This window comes from Dromaius novaehollandiae, chromosome 2 (assembly GCF_036370855.1).
Source record: "Dromaius novaehollandiae isolate bDroNov1 chromosome 2, bDroNov1.hap1, whole genome shotgun sequence".
In the NCBI taxonomy this organism is placed as follows: domain Eukaryota; kingdom Metazoa; phylum Chordata; class Aves; order Casuariiformes; family Dromaiidae; genus Dromaius; species Dromaius novaehollandiae.
The window spans coordinates 23,019,054-23,044,623 of record NC_088099.1 but is presented as its reverse complement, the minus strand read 5'-3'; the positions used below and the strand labels follow the sequence as shown (position 1 = coordinate 23,044,623).

The 25,570-nt window shown below is 40.3% G+C and overlaps 1 protein-coding gene across 1 annotated transcript in view; it reads left to right on the top strand.

Moving 5' to 3' along the window:
- The window catches only part of LOC112982427 (macrophage mannose receptor 1-like), a 35,233-nt gene extending 22,141 nt beyond the window's left edge, over positions 1 to 13,092 (top strand). Inside the window, exons 22-30 of the mRNA XM_026098822.2 lie at positions 130 to 278; positions 1,919 to 2,021; positions 3,173 to 3,405; positions 4,928 to 5,093; positions 6,484 to 6,636; positions 7,378 to 7,494; positions 8,941 to 9,108; positions 10,520 to 10,561; positions 10,979 to 13,092. Of these exons, the coding sequence (XP_025954607.2) occupies positions 130 to 278; positions 1,919 to 2,021; positions 3,173 to 3,405; positions 4,928 to 5,093; positions 6,484 to 6,636; positions 7,378 to 7,494; positions 8,941 to 9,108; positions 10,520 to 10,561; positions 10,979 to 11,223 (1,376 nt within the window). The 3' untranslated portion in view covers positions 11,224 to 13,092. The remainder of the gene's footprint in view (positions 1 to 129; positions 279 to 1,918; positions 2,022 to 3,172; positions 3,406 to 4,927; positions 5,094 to 6,483; positions 6,637 to 7,377; positions 7,495 to 8,940; positions 9,109 to 10,519; positions 10,562 to 10,978) is intronic.
- The last annotated feature ends 12,478 nt before the right edge of the window (positions 13,093 to 25,570 follow it).

The window sequence follows — 25,570 nt, the reverse complement described above, 5'->3', positions numbered from 1 at the left end:
TAAAAAGAAAACCAAAAACAGAGCAAAATAAAATATATAGTCCTTGTTCCAGGTACCTTAGAATCTGTGCTGTTTGGGAATAGATGCATTCAGTTTTCCTCCTTGTATAATTTTTCTTTTTTCCTTTAGCTTTCCTCATGTCCCTCTTAAAAGATGCTGCAACTGATGCCTGGATTGGCCTGAATGACATAAATCAGGAGCACACATACTTATGGACCGATGGAAGCCCAGTTCACTACACAAATTGGGCAAAAGGCTCCCAAAGTTATTATAGTAAGGTAAACATTAATTTCTGGTTATCTGTTAATCATCATAACTTTGGTAGATGAATTAAAATGCATGTAGCTACAACTGTATTTTCTATAAAGCTTCCTTTATGAATTTTTTTATTGACCTTGTTGCTTTTGAAAGCACAGCAATCATGTTGTAGACCTACCTTCAAGCATTTTTTTCAAATTCTGTGTTTTGTCATGATCCAGTATGAATCCAGACAGATGGTTGGTTGGAAGCATTGTGCAAAACTCAGACTAGTGAGCAATTTCTTCCACTTTACCATGACTAATCAAGAGACTGAAGTAAACCATATATGACAGTAACTGTAGGATTTTGGGACACAGTGAATGTTATTTAGAATTGATGAAAATATTCGTAGAACTGTGTATATTTATATTTCTTGGCTCTGAGCGTATTAAGGTAAATAAATTGAATTATACCATCAGAAGAAGGAGAATCTGGATCCTCCTTTCTTATTTTTATCTTTCCCCTCTGTACCATCTATCAAATCTCCCTTGCGAAATATCTCTCTGCATGCTTTGAAAATTTTATCACTATTATGCCAATTTATATTTAATTGCCAAACAAAATTGAATGTTTTTCAATAGTTTTAAAATGACTAATGTAGAATACTGGTTGATAGCACCACTCCTGTACATCTGTTTAACTATATTTGAGAAGCTGTGTTGAAGGGAGACATGCTCACAGCTTGATACTGAATAATAAAATAAGTTGGTTTTAAATGTTGTTGCTATTTAGAAAATACCTTAATATACTTTCATCCTACTGAAACAGGAAATGATTCCATAAGATCCAATCTCAGCTGTCATCTAGGCTAGACCTGTTCTTGGGGATCTCCAAGGCTTCCCCATCTCACGGATGCTTTCTGTAGGAGCCTGTGCCCATTTCCTAACATGAGGAGCTCATGTACACCCTCCCTCACTTACAGCCAAGACCTGGGCTACTGCCTTTGAGGGATTTCAGGGATATGATTAGATTGTGTTGATACGCGGGAGGGAGAGCTGCTGCCTCCAGCCACAGACAGCTCAGCAGCAGCTTCTCATGCTGGGGAAGGCAAAGTGTGAGAGTAAACAACCCAAATCTATGTGGAAATGGTTGTGTGTGTGGGGGGGGTTGAGCGATGGGGGCCTACCAGGTGTCATTTCTGGTCTCTACCCCGTGCTGCTTAACTGTGCTTTCCTGGTGCTGGACCAGGGCAGGAAGAGGATCTTAGCTGTTTAGGCAGTCTTCAGTGCTGGTGAATGGTTCCCCATGACCTCCAGGAAAACAGCAACAGAGCTGCAACATGCTCTGGGCCAGACCTAGCACACGCATGTATTCACTCATGCACACATGCATGCACACGCAGAGATGTGCACGTGCACACGGTCCCAGATGCTTGTTCTGTGCTATACTTTGCAACTCCCTCCGTGCCAGTAAAAATTTTTCTAGGGTTGAGTTGTCATAGGGTTGGTCACAGTCATATTACTGCTTGTGACCATTGCTTGTATGAGTTCATATATATGACCTTCATTTATTCATTTATGCATGTCTGTGTGTGATAGGTGAGTCTGTATATCAAGCAGGAATAGGAACGTTTCTTATTAATCCACGTCTTTTTTTGTTAATCTCATTTCTCTTCTAGGATGACTGTGTCTTTATGATGAAGAACCCTACTGAACAGGCAGGGAAATGGAAAGATGAAGAATGTAAAACAAGCAAAAGCTATATATGCCAGAAAAATACTGGTGAGCTCTCTTTCACCTGCTTCTAGTACAGCCAATGATTTATTGTGGTTATGTCACGCTGGTGTTAAAAGTGACTTTCTCATATTTGACACTATTTCTAATGAAATTAATTTGATAGTATCATGTGCACTAGGGAACATTTTAACAAAATGAACATGCACTTTACTTTCTGGAGAAAAGCTCTTAATCATTCTTATTTTAAGGACCAGATCAGTAAATTAAAAAACAAAATCTATGGATCACCGTATATTGTACTATTTTTGATGGTTAGGAAGGAAAGAGATATATCAATGAAGTATTTTGTTTTTAGGTGGGCAAATTCTTCAAAACAGAAATTTTACTGTTATACTTAAAAGCGTTGCAACTTCTGCTTTGGAAAACTGCCCTGTTTGACTTCCTTTACAGTCTTAGACAATTCCTTCAGCAGCAGTTATAGCCCTCTCCTTGTTCACAGTGTGCCAGTTTTACACTCAGCTACTTATCTTAGGCCACTTTTTGTTAGTAATGCTTATGTACCATGGGAGATATATTAGGGGCCAGACTCTTTTAAGTGGTGCCCAGCAATAGAACAAGAGGCAACAGGTACAAACTGAAACACAGGAAGTTCTGTCTGAAGATGAGGAAAAACTTCTTTACTGTGACGGTGACAGAGCACTGGAACAGTTTACCCAGAGAGGCTGTGGAGTCTCCTTCTCTGGAGATACTCAAAAGCCGTCTGGACACAATCCTTGGAAATGTGCTCTAGGTGACCCTGCTTGAGCAGGGGGGTTGGACTAGCTCATCTGCAGAGGTCCCTTCCAATGTCAGCCCTTCTGTGATTCTGTGAAGATGTGTGGAGGACTGTTCCCTTTAATGCCCTACACAGTTACGTTATACTTTGCAAATGTCTAGTGCATACAGGCATGTTCCTGGCGGTGCTGTATATACTTATGGTAAAAGGCTATCAAACACCATTCTGACAAAGATCAGAAAATTTTTTACAGAATATGGAACCATGACTTTCACCACTGCAGTGATAGTTCTGACACATCTTAGTTTGTTATTGCAGCCCCTCAATTACTTGACTACACTAGTACAGTAGATCCTCTTTCAGTGATATGATATGTCTATCCAGTATAAAGCATGTGGCTTTTCTTCTTTGTTTGTTACAGACCCTAAATTTCATAATTCCCAACCCACAGTTCCGGTCTTTGGCTTTAATAATTATGGTAATGACCGCTATGCAATCACAAACTACAAAATGAACTGGGAAGAAGCACAAAAGAACTGCAAAGACCAATTTGCAGAACTTGCCAGCATTTTGGATCCTTACGCTGATTCTTACCTGTGGTTACAAATGTTACACCATGGGAAGCCTGTATGGATTGGTCTTAACAGCAACACGGTAAGATGATCAAATACTTGTGCCAGTCATACCTGTACTCTAGATCAGAATAGAGCTTCCATATTTGTTGGTCAGAGGCTAACAGGATCCAGTACTGAGGGCACTGTTTGCTGCTACATGAGTGCTATGAATCTGATCTGTGAATGAGCTGCACGCGTCAAAGTCTTGCCAAAGTACCTAACTTCCCTGGACTTCAGGGGTTTTAAACTTCTAAACATCTGGCCATAGTATAAGTAAGAACTCCCACAGCCCCTATTTCAAAGGATGTAGCTGCAGTAGATGGTGACTTCTGTGGTGAAAGTGGCTAAGAAGTTTCCAGTTCCTACGCCAGGGTTTGCCACACACTCATGTGTGCTAGTACAGTTATTTCTGAGGACACACTGTAAACTGGGCCACAGAAACAACTGCTTCTTCTTGAGGTTATTTTTACTCATATTATTTCTATTTACTTCCTATAAGCACCTGAACTGGAACAACTGGTGAAGGGGCAAGGTGCAGCATAGAGGCAGGAACAGGCATCTGGAAATGGGAATATCTTAGACAGCCTCAGTTAGTGAAGAGTGCATAGCCCTTAAATGGGCACATGGGGAAGCATATATAAAAGGCATATGGAAAGGACATGAAAAAAGATCATGCAGTTGGATGTCTGTGGAAAAAGACCTGAGAGGAAACAAAAAAGCAGAGGTAGCACTGGAGCTTGGCAGGAAGTGGGAGGAGAGAGGAATTGGAGCTGAAGTGAGAGGCAGCACAAGGAAACCTGGATTAGATAGGAAGCTGGGAAGAAACCTGGTGAAGGACTTCAAAGGAAAAAGGATTGTTAAACTGGTACAAAGAACTGAATGGCAGCCTACATCCAAAGACTGAAAGAAGAAGGGGGCAGGCTGCACAGGACAGGGTGAGGGGAGCAAACTGTGGCTGTCTCTGCTGATGGTCGTCGTCTGCAAATCATGGTGAAATACACTGAAAAATTATGTGTGCTCAACCTGTCTCTTGTAAGAGACAGGTCCTTATAAGGGGTAGAAACCTATTACAAGCGCTGTTAGCATGAGTGGCAGAGGTCCGTAGTGTGTGCCTAAGGGTTCTTGCCCTGATGAAAATTATGGTCAATATTCCTCTCTAGTGGAACTTCTGTTCTTTCTTTTTGCTTTCTGAATACATAGAGAAGCCTCTGTAAAAGGAACACTAACATTAATTTCTCTGCAATCTTTATTTGATCCCTTGGTGCATATATATTGACCCCTGTCATAAAATCTTCAATTCTATATCCACATTTGTACCACAAGGCCTTCTCTCCATCTACTGCAAAAGTTGATGGTGTGAATTTAATAATGCTGGTTGCATACCAAAAGAACGTCTGTAGGAGCACTGCCTCATCTGCTGTCTAGAGACTGAAAGTTGGACCAGACTGCTAGGTATTCATGACAGAGGACTGGTTAATCTTGCACAAGAAGCTGTGGTTCTGCCATTTCCTTTTAATTCAGTTCCTGTATGTGAAATAATCTTTACTGTCATTTGCTTTTAGAGTCATGGCCATTACGTATGGTCAGATAGAAGGAGAAGCAGGTATCACAACTGGGCAAGTGGAGAACCAAATAAGAACACAGCCTGTGTCTATTTAGATCTGGATGGTTTCTGGAAGACAGCATCTTGCAATGAAACGTTTTTCTCTCTCTGTAAACAATCTGATGGTAGGTTGTGAACGGAACAAGAGTCGTCAGGGAGGCTGGACTTTATATTTGTGGCTTTATTTCAATTTAGCCATTCCACATATGTAAAGATTGTGATAGATGGTGTGGGTCTTGTGATAAACTATTGCTTTTGTCCAGGAAGAATTCCCAGATCCAGTCTGTCTTACCTGAGTGATTTCCAAAGTTTCGTACGTTACATTTCATTTCACAGGCCAGTCAACACACTCATGTCCTAAAGCTAACTGCAACATTTCATGCTACAAGCAATGGATCTCTATTTATACTTGTTTGTCAGAAATTGCAGAACTGGTCCTCTTTAGCCTAACTACGAATATATTAATGATATTTTTATATTTTAAATTATCTTTTATAATACTGGTAGATAATAAACTTCAGTTAGTGTAACAAACAAATGTAGCTGGAAGCAGGACCAGGAAGTAGAATACAACAAATATTTAAACAACCAAATTATTTTTTTATGTATCTATATAGGTAGAGAGAGATATTTATGTGTATTTATATGTCAATAGATGTTAAAGGATTAAATGAATGAATTTGTATTTGAGAAAAGTATAAGATCCTAGGAAGCTTCTGCTAAAACACTTAAGGGGCTCAGGTTTTAAAGACTTTATTGTCAAATCCGTGTCTTAAATTATACTTGAAATTTGTGGTATTTCCACCATACTTCACAGTAAATCTAATGTTCTTTTAAGCCATACTTTGCCTTTAATCAAGTCATGAAAAAGAAAGCTAATTTGACTTTTACATAGTTTAGGACATATGTACAAGGGTAGATACAGGCAGTTTTGAATTCCTCTAACTTTGCTGCAAACTGATTGAGCAAGCCACTGGTCGTCCACAAGCCAGGCAGACGCTATGGGCAGCTGCTTTTGCTGCAGAGTATTGCTCTCGTTATGCCTTGTCTGTCTGTTGCCCTTTGCTCTTGCACCTCTCAGAACGGAGCTGCTTGGAAGCTGTATGTGCACAAAAACACAAAACTAGCGGTGAAGCACAGAATAATACGGCAGATGCAGAGCATGCTTCAACAACAAATGATTGACAACTTAGGAACACATCACTGTGTGGTGTTGGTATCAAGATCCTATGTGTACGCTGCCTCATTCCTCATTCTATTTCACAAATTTTAAGTCAAAATAACCTGGCTGAAGACAGTTGCAGTTAAACTGCTGTAAACCTCCTTTAGCAGATTGGAGATTCGACCTCAACCAGGGTAGTTTATTATTAGTTTACCATCATTAATTTAATGTTTTATTATTACTTATGTCTATGGGATGTTCTTTCCATTGGAATCATTGTCACATTGTCACACTGGTAGGGGCTACTTCCCTTGGCCTTTAAGACCCCATTGAAATCTGTGTCTCACTAACAGAGTTAATCCCTAGTGAACCACCACAACTTCCTGGAAAATGTCCTGAACCAAAGCGTGGTAGATCTTGGATTCCTTTCCGTAGTCATTGCTACTATGTTCACACCGCTTCTGAAGAAAGCTGGCCTGATGCTTCCATGACATGTATTCAGATGGGTGAGTGTCAGTTTTTAGTAAGAGATTTCGAAGATTGCTCATGTCCAAAATAAAGAGCCAGGTTGCAATCTAAATCTCATTGTTGTTTTACCTTTCTGTCTTTCCAGCATTTCAAGTAAAAACACAAGAATCTCAGAGATAGATAGACAGGTGAAGGGATTAATTCTTTATGGATTGCCCATTAACCCTTTAGGTGGCCTGAAAGCCCCTGCTTGCCTCTCTGAATCTCCTCCTCAGATACACCTTATGTCTCTCCACTCACTCCACCATTGTTTTGCTTTTCCTGTTCACTTTATCCCACCACTTTGATGGCTCTTCTGCTTTTAGTCTCTTCTTCCTCACCAGAAATTCTTAACTCTGTTCACAGAGGGTCTCTATTCTGAGTCTCAGTTTGGCGCAGTCTTTATCAGGTTAAGGTCAGGTCATACAAAGTAGAAGTGCTGAACCTAGGGATCAATGAAATCCTGTGAATTTAGTGCTGAAGTTTTCAAACTTCTTTTATCTTTTTTTTCTTTTTTTTCTTTTTTTTTCTTTTTTTAAATCCAGAACTAAGAGATAATATATAGATGTGTGTATGTGTATTAATTATAAGTTAACAACTAATTTAAAATTATTATCAAGCTTTTTAATAAATATGATAAAGCTGATCATAGTGAAACATGGCATGAAAGTTGAGTGAGATAAATAATTTCTAATGAAAATCTTCCTGAAATTTTATGTAATATTTAATTGATATTTTAGGTGCTTCTTTGGTTTCCATAGAAGATTCGGCTGAAATGAACTTCCTCTTATTTTACTTGTCTCCAATTGCAAGTGACTTGAGAAAGTTTTGGATAGGATTGTTCAAAAATATTGATGGTAATTATTTCACATTGCATATTGAGAAAAAAATACTCAGAAGTAAACAGAGGGAAATCAACTGTTTAAAATTAATAGATTTTTCTGCTAAAATACTTAAGAACATAAGCCATCAAGAGGTCTATAATTTTTGTATCTTTACCTTAATTAGAGTATATTTCAGTCTGAAAAAGGTTTCAACTTAGATCTGCAATACTTGATTAAATGTTTCCTGTCACATTTTTATGCCAATTGTTTGATATTTAACTGGTGTTAGCCTTTTAAGAAAAATAATGTCTTGCAATTAAAAGCTCAGGCAGCCTTAAACTGAAATTTATTTCTTAACAACACAGGAGAATAGCAACTTATATGAATGGCCTAGCAACATTTCTTAATCTCTTTTTTCATTTTTTTCCAATAAATTTTCCATGATTTTCATTCATTCATTGGTGGAATATTTCATCCAAATTATGTTAGCTTTTTACTTGTACTTGTGGTTCAAAATTTCCAGTGAAAAGTATTGGTGAAAGAAAATCTGATCCTGTTTTCAGTATCATTATAATTCTAACGCCTGTTTTTCATGGCAGTCTTTGAGGGTCCAGCTCCAGAGCAAGTCTCAGCTGGGCTGCTGTGGTCCTGGCCCTGGCTGCCCAGGTCCCTTGACTCTTGCTGCCAGCAGTGACAGGCATCTTGCTGCATAGTAGGCCAGTTAGAGCTGCTCTAGCTGACAATGAACTGTTCAAAAGAAATGATTTGTTCCCTTGGTTGGCCCACTGCATTGCCACATGCGTGTCAGTGCAAACACAGGCAACAAGAATGTGCAGGTGCAGAACATGGCTTGGAGAAGGTGGGATTGTGGCAGGTGCAAACTGTATCATGAAACGCTGCCATGAAAGGACACCATGAAGGACCAGAGATTGTAATTATTCCCACTTCATGGGTCTGGGCACGAGAAGAGTAGGGAATTATTATTTAAGAAGTCTGATTCAGTCTGCTGAGATAATTAATTGATCTAGTTCTAATAAAACAGCTATTCATTGATCTTGGATCCATATAAAAAAAAAAAATTTCAGAGTGCTTTGCATCCTTGGACTGAATAGCCACAGGGCATGCCTTGCACTGGCACTCTGCTTGTTCTCAAGGTGCCCAGGCACTGGCGAGGTCTGGGCACTGGCTTTGATTAAAAGTACTCAGGCAGCCAGGTCATTTCCTTCGTGCTTTGCTGACAGTCATGACTGTCTAGGGTAACGGAGTTAACCATGTCTGTATACTGCTTATGAGAACTTACATTTGAGACATTCCCATCTGAACATCTCTGACTGTTAAAGAGTGAGAACTGAGTCCTCTGTTATGCTAATGTGCTAATTAAATCAAATAATAAATTCCATGCCCAGATGTAGTAGTGCCTGCTAGACAGGAAATGATTCCCCACTTCATCCACTCAGTAGTTAATACTTTTGGTTTTAGGGGAATGGACGTGGACAGACAGAAGTGCAGTAGACTTTGTCAACTGGGAGAAAGGAGAACCTACAGCACTTTTTGAGGAACACTGTGTTGACATGGATGTCACAAGTGGAGCCTGGAGGAACTATTACTGCTCTGTTGATCAGAATTTTATTTGCAAAATCCCAAAGAGTAAGTTTTGCATTCTGTGCACTGGGTTATTTTAGAAATAATGGTTAATATACCCAATGCTTATGCTTATGCACTGGGTACTCTTTATGTATTAATGCTTATGCATGTGTTCCCTACTTGCATTAAAGCCAAAAATAACTCTTCCTAAAGACAATGAGAAATAATGTTAGAGAAGAACCTGAGGGTCACTGTTTCCTCTTCTCAGTGCAAAAGTACTTATGTCTTGGCACCTGCCTGTACCCCTGGGGCAGGGGAGAACATATCACTTGGTGAGGGTACAGGGGAAACCTGAGAGGCATTATGATTAGGCTGAAAGTGGCAGTAGATGATGAGTAGATGACTGAACAAGTGCTGAGAAGAGGGAAAGGCACACTCCTGATAGCTGAAGAGAAAGGGAGCAGTGGAAAGTTACTGAGAGCCTGGAAAGGAATGCAGGTGCTGCTGGTGGGATCGGGAGGAGTGTCACGTGCCTGGGATCTGCTGGATGGCCAAGCAGAAAGCACAAGATGAGAGTGGGCCCAGTTTGTTTCTCACAGTTTAAGTGACATAGGCACATAGGGAGACCTGCAAGGACTATCAAACAGCCTAGTACATTTGATTTTTAAAGTTTATTTATGGCCATGTGGTTTTTTTGTGTTGATCCATGAGAAATCCGAATGTGTTACAGATGAGGGTAAAGTCCACTTTGTGTGAGCAGCAGTGCTGTGTGAGATGTGAAGTATGTAACTCTGCAGACGCGTAGCTAGCGTGAGTCACCAGGCGCACATGGAGTCTGCAGTGTTTGCACAGATCAGCTGGGAGACAGCTTGAGATTTATAACATCTGCCCTGGGCAAATCGAGCCCCTGAACAACTATAATAGATGAAATGGGGAAACAATTAAAACTCCTGCTTTTGGATCTCCAGATGTTGGAAGATTGGCAAATAAGTCATCCACGTGCTTTGTATGGCTGCCCTGCCAGTTCTGTGGGCAATCCACTAGATTACGCTCCCCAAGCAATGGAAGGAGAAGGAAGTTGCCTAAAAATACCGCTTAAGTGTTTTCAAGTACAAAAGTGCTTCTCACTTTTGCAAGTGTAAAAGATTGAATTTCCCAGTGTGAATGCTAGATACCATGGAAGTGTGAAAACACCCAATGTCTGTCTTTCCCCACCAAAAAAAAGAAGTGCTCAAAGCAATTAACAATGAGAAAAAAACTTTGCTTTTTAAAAGAAACATTTTAGCAAGAATATTTGATTGATTTAGCCTGAAATTTCAGGAAAAGTATTTTCATATATTTTTCATTTCCATTATTTAAAATACCATAGGAGCAAAAAAAAAAAAAAAAAAAAAAGTTATGTATGCAATATTTATTTACACCTTGATTGGTTGCTCACAAACTCTATATAATATATATTTTTTAAATTTTCAAGTTACTGCAGTTGAACCAACCCATGATTCATCAATCCATAAAGGTAGGTTTGCTACTTATAAGTACATTAAATAGAAATTTCTATAACTTATAGGTATTTATTATTTACTAATAAAATTGTCTCCAGGTAAGTTTCTTTTAAATTTGACTCAAGCTTTTATTTTAAACTTCTTTAAATGGAGAACTCCTCTCTCAAACTGGTTGCCTTACTGAATTAAGATATTTTTGTTGTTTTCTGAATGAACTGTGGTGAATATAATGCTCCTTTTAAAAGAAACATTGAAGAGACCAAGCCTAATTTTGCATCATCCATCCGGAACTCGCACCACTTTTAATTCTTGTTATCATTGTTCAGTACTTTTATAGTCAAAGCAGTTAGTTTACCTAGGAAAATGTTTGTTGTATACAATAGCACTCTATGGTCATTTGAGGTAACTTTTTTTTTTTTAAATTTTCACAGTATCAGAAAAGGAAGCTACTTCTGCACCTGCACATGGATTCAGTGGGATGGTTGCTATACTGGTTTTTCTTCTTCTAGCAGGAACTGGCCTTACAGTATATTTTTTCTATAAAAAAAGACATAATCAGCCAACAATCACAGCCAGTTTTGACAATACCATATACTGTGGTGATGCTGAACCTGGAACTCATGAGTCAAACTGTCTTGTGACCAACATTGAACAAAATGAACAGGCAAGAGTTTAGTGAGCAAAGTAAACTTGTGCCTGATTTTGAAAGAAATTAAAGCATTGGAATACAAGAATTCTTAAGGCAAAGTAGTTTTCTCCTATGGAAATTCTAGTCTGTTTTGCACAGCGTGCTTCTTGTTTTATGTGCTAGCAGGAACAAGTAATCTTGCAAGCTCTGAATCTGCTCACAAACAGTAGTACCTGGAAGGATTGTTGAGTGTATACTTAAACCTGGAACGACACTGAGTAAGTGAACAGTCAGACAATTCCAGCCTCTACATGGGACCAGCATCACCTTTTGGCCGCAAGGAGAACCGTGCTCATTACAGGTAACTGTCGGAATAAGCTCCTTAGCCTGCTCTGAAAAGCACATTCCCATCTGTAGGAGTCCTGAAAATGTCATGCCCCGAGCTCTAGCACAGACTGTCAGAGCTGCGCAGGCTGGACGGGACCTCTAGAGCTCACCTGGCCCAGCCCCCTGCTCAAAGCAGGAGCAGGCTGCTCAGGGCCTCATCCAGTCAACCTCTCTAGGCAACCTGTTCCAGCGCTTAGTCACATTCTTGGTGAATTTTTTCTCCTTATATCCCATTGGAATTTCCCTTGCCTTCCCAAATTATGACTCTTGCCTCTTGTCCTTTTGCTGTGCACCTCTGAGAAGAGTTTGGCTCTGTCTTCCCTATAATCCTTCTTTAGCTAGTTGAAGATAGCAATTAGGTCTTCCATTAGCCTATAATTCTCCCAGCTCTCTCAGCCTCTCCTTATATTTCACATACCTACACATCAAGGCCCCTACCCCTCTCAGTGGCCCTTGGCTAGACTCACTCTAGTTTGCCAATATCTCTCTTTACCTGGAGGCCCAAAACTGGACAGAGTATTCCAGATGTGGCCTCACAAGTGCTGTGTAGAGGGCAATAATAATCTTGACCTGTTATCTATGCTCTTGGTAATGTAGCCTTCAGTGCAGCTGGCCCTCATCACCTCATGGGCACAATGCTCACCCATGTTTGACCTTCAGTCTGCTGGGACGTCCAGATCCTTTTCTGTGAAGCCCCCGCAGCTAGCTGGCCTCTGAACATACTGCTTCATAGAGTTATTCCACCTCAAGTGCAGGTGACCACCTCAGGTGCAGGTGAACTTCACGGAATTATTTCAGCTCATGTAACTTTGAACCATTGACCCTTTGAGCCTGGTGGTCCAGCCAGTTTTTCACCTGCCTTACAGTCCCTTCATTCAGTACATACCTCTTGAGTTTCGCTGCAGGGATAGTATGGGAGATGATGCTGAAAGTCTTGCTAAAGTCAAGGTAAATGACATCCACTGCTCGCCTCTTGTCTGCCAAGGCATTCATTTTGTCACAGAAGGTAATCAGTTTGGCCAGGATTGATTGGCCTATGGTAAATTTATTCTGACTGTTTCCAAACACCTTTTTGTCCTTTCTGTGCCTGGAAATGGCTTCCAGGAAAACTTGTTCCATAACCTTCCCAGGTTGACTGAGGTGAGGCTGACTGACTTATAGTTCCTTCATTCATATTTTGAAGATGAGTGTGATATTTTACTTTTCCAATCATTGAGTGTCTCTCCTGCTCACTGTGACTTGTCAGAGATGATAGAGAGCAGACTCACAATGACCTCAGCCAACTCCCTGAGCATCCTGTCAAACATCTGGTCCTGCGGACTTCTGTGTATCCGGTTTACTTTAGTCCCTAACTCGATCCTCCTCTGCCATGGGTACTCCTTCTCCCCTGAACTCTGCTGCTAGATACAGAGACTTGGGAGGCTTGAGAGGTGGTTGAGGGCTTTGAATACCTTGTGTAAAAGTAGGTACACCTGCCCCATTCAGCTGTGGCCCTACACCTTCCTGTTGCTGCTGAGGTTCGCCTAGAAGCCCCTTTTTTTTGCCTTCGATATCCCTTGCTAGTCTCAACTCCAGCTGAGCTTTGGCTGTCCTAATTCTGTCCTGGTATGCCCAGGAGATACCACTATATAACTGCTGAGTAGTTTGTTGCCTTTCTTACCTTCCATACACTTCTGTTTGAGTTTGAGCTCACTCAGTTCCCTGTGTGGCCAGGCTGGCCTACTGCCTTGCCTACTTCTCTTCTTGCACATTGGGGTAGACCTTTCTTATGCTTTAAGGAGGTTGTCCTTGAAGATTGACAAACTATCCCAGGCCTCTTGGCCTCTTAATCAGCACATCATCACTGATTTCTTTTTGGATTACTGTTATATAAATTCAGGTCAGAAAGCTTCAAAATCCAGACAGCATGTGTTCTCATATTGGGATTTTCTTTAATTCTACAACACATAGCTATAATATATGAAAAATACAATATTCAGGGTTTTTCACCTCAAAAATATTATTTAATCTTATTTTTAGATCTTTTGTTAAGTTAAGTCATATCTGAATTAACACATTTTCCACCTTTACATATGGCTGATAGAAAGGGAAGTGTTAATTTATTTTCTTCTGCTATATAAGCAGTGAATATAAGCAATGAAAAATCAGGTATAATATGAGATTTGAATGTATTGTGAATAGAAATATTTTATCATTTAAATAATAGAATAGGGACCTCAAAGGATTTGGCCAAAGGCAGGATCAAGCAGAATAAATTATACTTCATTCATAGCTGACAAAACTATGTAAAACTTATTCTTGAAATCTCCAATATCAGTGAAGCATTTCATACCTTTCTAGGCCTTTAATTCAAAGCCTAAAGAATCTTACCGTGAGAAAGGCTTTTCTAGTTTGTAATCAAATTCTCCCTGTCCACGTTTGTTTCAATCCTGCGAATATCCAATCATTGCGGATTTCCATCATGATCTAGCTGATAGTACTGCATTTCGTATCAGTGCACTGTTGTATCATCTGGCTTCAGAAAGCCTTGAAATATACAATGTATTAACATATAGGTCATTTTTACTTTTCCAGTGTAGTTTATGCCAAATGTAAACAATGAAATGACTCGAAGTCCTTAGTCTCATGAAGGTCCTTATATAATTGGATATCTTAATCTTTTGTCAAATTTTAATCATGTTTAAATAATATTTTACATAGTTATGAATGGCTGAAATATATGTAAATAAATTCTTTCTTGTTCTATTTTGCTTTCATTAAAAGCTTGGTTTTAAGTAAAATTTTGTATGTATTCTTAAATTAACAGTTTAACCGCTCCATGAAACAGTGTGTCTCAGTGCTTCTTTATCCCTAACATTTGAAAGTTTATCCTAATACATTTCTAATGAAAATGCTTCCTGCTTTAATTTAGGACAATTCAGGTACTGTACTGGTCTAATGCTTTCTGAGGCAGACTCTTACATATTTGATAGCTACTGTCATGCCTCCCCTCCATATTTTCTGAAAGTAACATCAATTCTTCCCTTTTTACTAATCTGTTTTACTGTTCCCTTCTAGAGCTTGTTCTATGTTATCTAGGTCTTTCTGATAGCACAATGCACTAATGTGGACATGGTGTTCCAGGTGAGATCCTGAACACACAAAAAGATTAACCCACCAGTGTGCCCCATCTGTGTGAGTTTGTCTGAATTGGTTCTATAGGATCTATAGGTCTGGATGGAGAAACTGTTACCAGAAAACAATAGGCCAAAGAGAGGAAGAGTGCAAAATGAGAAGGTAGTTTGTGAAAGTTTCTAGGGACTGATAAGCTTTATAGGCTAGTATTCCTGTTGCATCTGTGAGAACTAATAAACTCGAGACACCAAGAGTTTGCTGGGGCTGTACAAGGCTGCGAGTGCACAGAAGCATGAGCAGTGAGTTGTATAATTCCGACCACATCCAAAACAGTGGTGGCTGCTATCTGATAATGAAAACTATGACCCTCTGAGGGCCCTTCCAAACACCTACCTAGAAGCCACTGGAGTGTCAGTACAACCCTCTGTGCCTGAGCGTATAGCTGGGATTGGCTCCCAAACGTTGCTCCAACCAGGTAACTACGGAAGAATGTGTGCGCGAGTGAACTGTGTGAGAGAAAAAGGGAATGTGTGTTGTGAATAGTTATCTGCTACTTATAAAAACAGCTTGATTCTATTGGTAACAATAGTTTAGCAGGAAAAAAAATTGTTCCGAGCAACACTTGTGATCTGCATTTCCCATTGATCTCCTATCTGTGAAAAGGAAATTTACAACAAACTAGGTTTCTGCATCCTGCTATGATGCTTTTTCTTCTTCAAGCTTTTGTTTGATATTAAGCTTTTGATTCTGCATCTCTTCCTGCAGAACTGCCTGCCTAGGCAGCTGGTGCCGCTTTGTGCTGCTGCAGTGGATGACGCCCTCTAAGTGTAGTGCATTGCACTTATCCTTACTGAAGTAAGCCCTAAGTATTTCAGAACTTTCTGCAGCTGATGAAAATTATTTTTAGTGTTAACTCTGTCTTTCTGCACCCATAGCCTGTTGACCCAGAGGAACAACGTGTATTGCCTTTGACTTAATCAGAATATTGCAATAAGATAAGAAAATGTCTAGCCTTGTTCCTAAGCCGTGGGAGCCTGCAGCACGGTGCGTGCTCTCACGGCTGAATGGTACCGCTCCCAGTCCAGCAGCTACGTTTCTAAAGGAAAATGGTGGCTGCTGCTGTATTTCATACTGGATCGTAGCAAATAGACCTGCTCTGAGAGTGCTCCTCAGACAAGACAGATATAGGACTGCCTACTTTAAAGACACTGATTATACTTAAGGTATGAAATAAATGCTGGACTGCCACGATTTGCTACATTCAAGTGCTTGGGCACATACTCAGAAACAGATATAGGGGAACTTTAATGTCAGAAAGCAAGCTTTTAACAGCACCTAGGCACCTTCAAGTTTAGACTACAGTAAAATAGAGATAATAGCACTATTTGCCGTCCAGCTTTCACATAGATTCTGGATTTGGGCTCAGGAGCAACATAACAGCATTTGTAAAATGCCTCTCCATACAGATAGGATGTGGAGACCTACTTTCTCAGTTGCTTACCCTTTCTTTCTTTATAATAGGGTAGTAGTTGAGTGTCCTGACTTTTTTCAAAATCTCACTGCTTTATACCTGTAAGCTACAACTGCAACATGGCTGAAAGAACAGTAAATTCTCAACTTGAAAGTCTTACTGAGTATAAAGCAGTAACCTTCTTTAGGGAAGTTCTTCTCTGTGGAAGAATTCCCCGTAGCAGCTTTCTGTAATGTTGGAAGGTGACACAGCTGTGTCAGAGAGATGTATAAAGAAGCATGGAACATTCCCCTCTTCTCAAAGAATACTAATTTACAGAGAAATTAGGTGGTAATACTGATATCAGAAAGCTGGAACAGCAAAGAAAACATTAGCTGCAGTTCCTTGTCTAAAGCAGGGATCTGAAAAGAACTTTATGAGCAGAAAGTATTTAATTTTGCCATTTCCATTTCTGAAAATAGAAGATTAAAATAGGATGTGAAGAGTAATTTGGAACCAAATGTAAGAAAGACCTATAAATAGAAGTAGGACAGATAGACAGATAGTTGTGAAATGAACTGGTGCCCTCAGGCCAGATTCCAGTGGGCAAGAGCCAGATTTTCTGGTGTCAATAGGAAAAGTTTGAACTGCTCTGTAAGCATAGAGTTGTCCTGATGTCACTGTATCCGGACACAGGAAAAAGTTAGGGTTCAGTTTTTCTCTCTTCTCAGCTGTGTCCTTATTTGACATATCCAGCTTTCTCCCTTCTGTGACATTCTGCAAAGCACAACCTTTAATTTACTATCTGTTAAATAATGATAACTAAAGCATTTTAAGAATATGTTTTGCCATTCTTCTGGCAAGAAATGTATCTCTCATCTCAGGAGAACGCAAACAGTGCAAGCATTATTGTCAATATTGCATTCTTGTCCAGACTGTTCATTTAGATACCTAGGTGAAATTCATATCAGCTACATTTAGAAATAGTTAACATAATTCTTCTTTATAGTCAATAGTTAGGAATATGCATGTGAGGGTGCAATTCAGCTGGCCTTAGATATCTTTTAAATGGGATGCAGTGCCCCCTGTTCTGTGTTGCACAAAGGGAGCTCAGAAGTGCTGTGGGGCAGAGACAAGAGAACAAACCAGCCGAAGGAAGCTGGAGCCCCAGGAGCCCAGCAGCACAGTTCAACCTCAGGAAAGTGTAAGTGTGTGTGTGGAAGGGGAGGTGGCAGAGGGTAGAAGATATTTGTATGCTCGTTTCTGATTTGTGTGGGTACTCTGTGGCCTTTTGCAAGGCTGTGGCTCAGGAAAGAAGCCAAGCTATCTCTTGGCCTTGCCCTGGCTCCTAATGTCCTGTGCAGGGCAGCACCTTCTAGAAAGCACCTTCTAGAGGAGATGGCTTCTTCACTGAGAGCAGTGAGTGTGCACTGGTTTGGGGGGGCACCTTGGAGCATCAAGGAGGAGAAAAGAGGATGGGAGGGAATCTGCAGTGTGAAAGGAAACTGGGGTATTCCTAAGAGGAACAAAAAGTGGACTCATGGAGAAGCATCAGGGGTGATGGAAAGGAAGAAGTTTCTCCTAAAGAAGTGTACAGGAGCTACATGGAGTGTTTTGCAACCCAAGAAGCCACCGAGAGCAAGCTTACAGGCAAGGACTTTCCATGCAAAGAGACCATGGAAGGGGAGAGATTTGCTTTTAATCCTGCTTTTTAATCTAGCTTTTCTCAGCAGATCTGAATGTTGTGCATGGCACAAATGTGTCGTTGATTGTGTTCTAAGAAAACATCCTGTTAGAGAATGAAAACCCTTTTGGTGTTCTGGGATGTGCTCAGTTTGAGGAAAATGTGAAGATAATTCCAATTGCTTGATCTGGCCAGCTTGGAGTCTACTTACTAAGGAGAAAGCAAAAAACTGGAGGAGAAAAGGGTGTATTGGGTGTACTAGGCCTTTGATCAGTGGAGGGAATGAGAGGGTGAATCAGCTGTGAAGAGGAGGGTGGAATAATAATAAGGATTAATTAGATGTCTCTCATCCCCTCAGAGTTATCATCACTTGCACCCCATATTGCAAGAAAATTGCTCTTTATTACCAGGCACTGGGAACAGCAGCCTTGTCTCCTGGTAATAGACTTCTAGTGTGCTACCTCATGGGGTGGTGGTGCTTCTCAGGTTGCTATCTCAAAATACGATTCTGTTAAAGGCACAGTTTGCTGTGTACTCTGGTCTACTGATATATTTGAAAACAAGCAAAGTTTAGGAAGTATTCAGAGTAAAATCTGTTTGCTTGCAACAAATTTTTAACAGGAAATGGGAAAATAGAAACGTGCAATCTTTACACATTGCAAAGATAACATGGAAAAGAAGAGGCCATCTCACTTCTTGACTGATTATTTGTCAAAGCAGCTACATCTAGAGCACGTAACAGCAAAACTGTTCATCCTGAGTTGTATTCAAAATGAAAGGGAATTGATTTTGCCACTAAAATCTGGTTACATTATAATTACTTTATTAAGATGTGAAATTTAGTGATATCAAAACTTAGCATAGTGACACAAAATAAGGAAGGAATTGTAGAAGAACGAGGAAGCCTAAAATGAGATAAAAAGGAAGGAAATCCTTAGACATTGTATGAAAGCTGCTTGTATTCAGCTAAAGAATCACAGAAGGCAAGCATGTTCTGTGAATTGTCTTCTGTTAACTGAATATTTTCCATTGCTTGTTGCACACTCTTATAATTTCTTGGTACCTGCCAGCATTCTTTAAAGCACTTATTTAATAAGTAATTAGAGAAGCTGGGAGATGATTGTTTCTTAAAAAGCAGTATATAATGAAATTAGCTTTAGCACAGCACATTTTTATACAGTTGAAACTTAGGTGTAGAGTCCTGTTGTCAAAACCAATTATGTCAGTTATTTTGTTTTAAAGACACTTGAAAGAATCCACAGAAGCAGATCATTCCATTATCCAAAGTAGATGTCTAAATTTTATCCAAGTCTATTGAAAATGTGCACAGACTGTCATCTGCACAGTGTCCTGAAGTGGCAAGGAACAGCAGAAAGGGCTGATGGAAAGCACATGTTGGACCTGTCTTCTGTGGGCCATTCTCTCCCACACTGGCAATGTAGGATCCTAACTGGTCTACACAATAGTATGGACAGAGCTATCTACTTGAATTAAGCTAGTAAATTTAGGTTATACCACAGTTTAAGAGCAGCTATACTGGCTCAGATCAAAGGTCTGTCTAGCCCAGCATCCTGTCTTTGATAGTGCCTGAAAGGAGGTGCCTAATGAAGAACGTGAGTTTGGCACATAATGAGTGGCAGCTCCTTAGATGTGTCTCCTGGCCTCTTATCATTTGCAACTCAAGCATTTCCTATGCCAGAGGTGGTGTACTATATTCATATGTACACAGAAATTAGTTTACAATTAACTTGGGTTTGAATTTTACAGTACTCTAACAACCCTACAGTAAATGCTGCAATAGCTATTTTTAATGTGCAGTAAAAGTTTGATGACTGCTTTGTGCAAAATAAAAAAAAAAAATCCACATAGAGACTTAATACAGGTTAGATAATACATTGTATTCAGTGTATTTTGTTCCAAAACTTTCCTATATAAATAAGCCCTCAGAAAGCCAGTAGAGAAAAAAGTATAGTATTGCAATTTTGTATTTCTATTCAGTATTTCTTCAGTATTTGTATTTCCTTTTTTCTTCTTCCTTTTGAACCCTTTTGGATGTTCTGATATTTCACATGTATCAAGCCAGTTTCTGACAGCAGTCCTCCTCATTATGGATTACTTACCATTCCAGATTTTTCATTTCTTTTCAGATGACCTCATCTTCTTAAATGCCGCACAGGATGAACAGCTTAGGGCAATGTAGCAAAGCTTACAGAGTATCAAAATATGGAAAGATTCTCTAACTTTCTGTAAATAAGATGGCAGAGATCTGGTCTCTTGAATAGAAATGTTGTTTTTCCCCTCACAGTTAAAGACATTCTGTAAACCTGCTTAGTTCCTGTGTGCATGCCAACACAGCTTGACTCATGTTTTTTTTCCATTGGTGATTTCTAGATGAAAGCATCTTTCAAGGAAATGTACATTATGTAACATAGTCTGATGGTAGACTGTTTTCATTTAGTTCACAGTTTAACTTCAGTTTAAAGAACTAACGCCTTGATTTACACTGATGTGCAGGGACCCTCAGTGAGCTCTCACAAATCATGCCATGTGCCAAGCCAGGAGCAAAGCGAGGGGATACATCCATCCGCTTGCCAGCTGGATCCTAAAGGTGGGGGTGAGGACAAGGGGCTCCCTGCAGTGAGGCAAACAGCTCTTCTGGCTTGCTCGCCAGTTCAGACAAAAATAGAGCCTTACACTGTTTCTGGGTGTCTGCTGGGAATTTACTGTCAAGATAAGCAAAGCTGCTCTGACATGGATTTTGACCACCCCTGCATGTTCTTGTGTGGAGCCCAGATCTGGTGGTGTTTCTTGGGTGCCAGCACTCTACCTAGATGATGATAGTTCAGGATCTTCTTGGTTGTTTCCTTCTCTCTGTTGTCCTGTCACTCTTTATAAGCTCCCAGGTGCAGAATAGATTTCTTCTGCCCAGCCAGGGGCTTTGCCATCACTGCCACAGGTACCGAACCCTACTTCGCAGTCCCTCCTGCCCATGGTGCTCAGCAGAGCTGCCCCAGACCTGGGGCTCTGTGCCTCCCTCTGAATTGTGGCAGCTCTCACATGCTCTGTGCAGCCTCTCTGTGATAAGCAGCAAAAGTCTCAGCAGTTTCTGTCTGCAGTGAAGTTGGGAGGATGCAGAGTGACCAAGCTGGTGCCGGGGGGCAGGAAGGGGCCATGAATAAAGTAGCAGTAGTGGAAAGTTATTGTTTCTGGGGAAGAAGAATGGGAGCCATAGGTGGGAAATTTGTAGAAGAAAAGCCATCCTGAAATCAGAGGAAATGCTTAAAAAGAAAGGGAGTAATGGAGCAGTTTGCTTTTCTGATTTAATGTCAGATTTGCCGCGCCAAACAAGATTTAATGCCTATTCCACAGGACTGTGGACCATTCTGCAATGTAAAAAATAGTCTCCCTTGCAGCTTGGGCAGGGAGTGGGGAGAAGAGACTCTTGAATGCTCTACGTGCCAAGCAGTGCCTAAAAATGCCATTGGATTTTTAGGATATGCCAGCATCCATCCAACAGGATAGACTACTGCTTAATTATGCCTCTTCCTGGGCTCAGTTTAATTTTAATTAATTTGCTGAGTTTTAATAGTTTATTAAGTACTCTTTTTGCCATTATTTGAGCAATTAAGACACACAATAGCACCTTTCGGTAAAACCACACCCAGCACACCTTCCAGTTCAGCATAAACTGTTAATTACTGCTCTTTTCTTAGGGCTTGACTATGGTCCTTACTATCTTGTTATCTCCTATTTACTGACAAATAGTGCCATTTTCCTAGTAATTCAGCTCAGTCTGCCTGGTTTGTAGTTTCTTGGCTCCTCCTTTTTCTCATACTGTTTGCTCTTTTCCAACAGGTTGAACCTTTGTCTTTTATCAGTGTTCACTGAAAATTTTAAGTCTCTCAGAATGCTCCAGCAAGTTTCCTAAGTATTAAGACTAATAAGGTTAACCTTTTTTTTCTTAAAGAGAGGTGTGTACAGTACATGAAGATAATGTATAGGGTTGTCCTGCAACCCAAATATCATACTCAGTTTTGATCTTTAATACATACTGCTGCTTTATGCAATGTTGTGCAGAACTTAAGTAATCAATGTTCATGGTGTAGGAACTCATCTTGTAAATGCTTGCTCATCTGCAGTCGTCTATATGCCTCCTAGTGGAGAGGCTGACAAAATGTTACTGAAATGAAAAACATACTTTAAACAACGCATGCATACACTTTGATATGAAGAATTATGTTCATGAATGCAGTGACATTGCCCCATGTAAAATAACAAAGAAAATGTATTTTGTAGTCAAGGTTTTCAGAACAGACTTGAGTTTGGTAGACTGTGTCGCTATCAAAAAAAAAGAGAAAAGATTACTACAAATGTGGGCATGAGCCAAACTCATTTTAAATGCATATTGGCTTCACAAATACAGAAACTGAGCACTCTGTATGTGCAGTGATATGAACGGCATCCACAACAGTATATTTTGAATTACTGGTAAGGAGAGACATACAACAGATGATGTGCCTGCTTAGACAAGTGTTTAGAGATGGGCGTCAACCGAAGAAATTACTACATTTGCTGCAGAGGATGCAGCTTTGGATTGTCTTGTAGCTGGAGACTGGCTGTGACTTGAGTCTGAAGTTTTGACCACGGCTTACCAGCTTTTTACAGAGATTTCTTTTTTTTTTCCCATTTCTGAACTTAAGCAGTTTTTAATGCTATGTATCATGAAACAAGGCCTTATGCCTGAGGAGCTGAAATCATTTTTATAGACGTCAGTTAGACCTTACAACACCCTACTTTTGTGTAAGCATGTAAATGGAATGTGTGATTTGCTCGCAAGGGAGGAGGACTTGATATGTTGCATCAAGGTAGAGCTTGGGACAGAAAGACTAATCTTTAACTTTTCCTGTGTATGAATATGTAGAAAATCAGGGCAGCTTTGAGCACTGCAAAATCTTCTTACTCACCGTAGAGAATCTGATTTTGTTCGTTGAAATCTGGCTGGAGACTACCAGCTCATTTCACAGCTGCCAGTCAAATGGATGTTTCTACATATAGTTTGTTCTTACATTCTTAATTATTTTTCAGTTCCTCTTCCATCCTCCTAACATTCGTTAGTTGCAGAGATAGGAATGGCAAATTTCAGCTTTGCAAGTGCTTAGGCTTCCTCTTTCTCAATCTGTGTTTTAGCGAAGAAATTGCTAGGTTTTGATTACTAGGACAAAGGAAGCAGTGATTTTTTTTCCTGCAATACATAATTCTGCAGGCTATTGACATAGTAGGTGAAATCCAGTCTCCCTATCTTAAATGTCCAGATTAAGCACTTTTTTCCAAAGTTTTAGACGCTTGGGACAGGTTTAACATGAGCAGTCTGTTGTAGCTTTCCTTATAGACATTGTGAAGGAAGGTGAGTGACAGTAGTAGGCTCAGAGAGCTGATGGCAGACCTGGGTGCTTCTCCCTCTGCTCCCTTTTTGCTTGGGTCTCTCGAGAACAGCTCAGTCCCTTTTTGCTAGGTGTTTGCCTCCTCCCTGAGAAAGCAGGGACACTACAAAAAGAGTTAGATGTCTTCAGTGTTCTGGGATCTGGTTTGCTGATTTCCTCTTTGAGACTGTTGAGTAATGCCGGCAGTGGTTGCAGCTTGCTGCCTGTCTTGTTTGTAACAACTGAGGTGTTTGTGAAGATCAGCAGTGGGTAAAAAGAGTTGAACCTACACCCCTTCCAAGAGTTCCCTAAATGCTGCGCCTGGCTTGCCTTGGGCAAGGACACTCTCCGCCCTTCTTTTTGTGTGTCTGCAACAAGGATTATGTGAGACAGAAAGAGAAGAGGCAAGAGGGAAGCCAGTCTGTCTGAGCGCTCATGGCCCATGAGTGGTGCAAAGCGGAGCTGGGGACCTGGCCCCAGCTCCCTGCAGCACGTGTGGTTTGCATTAAGCCAGTACTGTACCAGCTAAACAACAAAACTCGTCCCACAAGCAGGGATCAGAGCCATAAATCCCAACAGTAACCATCACCTCAGTAGCTCTTTTCAGGCTCTTTAGTGGAGCTCAGGTGCTTGGCTGCCTAAACATGGACTGCTTTAGGCAACAGTTAGATGCCTGTTCCTCCAAAACAGGCAATTCTGCACAAATTCCCCTGCATGCCCAGGGAATACTCAGGCAAAGCGAGGCAGTAGCTTCAGGATTAAGTAGTCCTGAGAAGCAGGAATATTGGACTGGTGACTGAATCTTAGGCAAACCAATTTCTGCTCTTATAGAGTTATAAATTCAAACCCACCAAAAGAAATAAAAGAAGAACAAATTGCATTACAATGAGATTACAATGCTCAGACTATGCCTGGAAGAGCTGTGATAGATTTAGATGACCTTCATAACAAAGAAATCTGGAAGCTACTGGAGATTAAAAGAAGTCCTTAGAGAAATTCAGAGAGATCCTTTTACTCTGTAGAGACTCCTGTGTGCAGCTACTCAGAAAAAAGAAACTCAGCTGCACAGATCTTACTACAGTTTTGTAGTTAAAAGATGCCTTTGGAAACTGTCCTTGTGAATGTCTGCTCTCTCTATCTCCCTCTGTGCTGTTAATTATGAAATTTCCTTCCTCTTTCAAAAAATAAGTTCAATGCAATTGTAACTGGCAGGTGTGTGAGTAGGGGAAGAACTTCACCATCCTTCGTGTAGGTCAGTGTAAAGAAAAGAAAATTCAGTAACTACAGATCTCTCATCCCCGTAGAAGACTGACAGATAGGTCAGGCCATGAAAGAGCTGAGTTCATCCTCCTCCTCCTCATCAGCAGCTGATGTTGCTCATCCTACTGTTCTGCCTGGCATCGTTCTAGTTTTGTGGAGCTAGCATTATGACTTTTTCAGAAGTGTCACATATCCTTGTTACCCATGTTTAAAATGATGTTCTGAACCCCACCGATACACAGGGAGTGGAGAAAGGAAATAACCTTAAATGTATCTTCTCTGCCAACCTTCCTGTTTCAGTAAGTTTCTCTTAAATATTCAACTCAAATGCTGCACTTAGATATTGAAGACAATTAACATAAAGAAAAGGATTAGAAATGTGTAGCAATGTGTATTGAAGTATTACCCCATGGTAAATATTCTGAAGCATTTCTTTCTGGAAAGTGATATATATATTTTTATAAGGAAGGAAATACTGATAAAAGAAAGGAAGAAAACAATGACTCATCGCAGAGATAATACAAAGAACAGGAATTTTTCCACTTATTTTTATAACTATACACTGATATCCAGGTAGTACAGCTGGACCATCTTTTTTTTTCTTACAGAAACCATATATTTAAACAACGGTCCAAAGGTGTATGCTGATTAGTTACAACGATTACTGAAGTTCTAGTAATAAGAAGCAGTTGTAGGGTAGTACAAAAGGTTGATGCGAGTATCTCTAAACCAGCAGTCAGGGAACATACATCAGCCTCTTGCACGTCAGCCAGAATATTGATGTTCAAATGCTCCCTGGTCATCTGGGCTAATGATGTCTGCAGCTGAGACACATGCACAGGCCTCCCGGACGCAGCCCTTCCTGGGATGCGGCATCTGTGAGAAATGGTGCTAGGACCTCCTGCACTCCTGCTGCTCCCTCCAGCTTCTGTCAGGATGGTATCACGTTAGGGAGAGAGCTTACTCTCTCCTTTTAGCATGTTACTTTCATTTTAACACATTAAAATTGTGGAAAATAAGGGAATTTTTCAAGCAGTCCGCTGCTTCATCTCCCCAAGAAAAGCTTGGCTAGGTCTCACC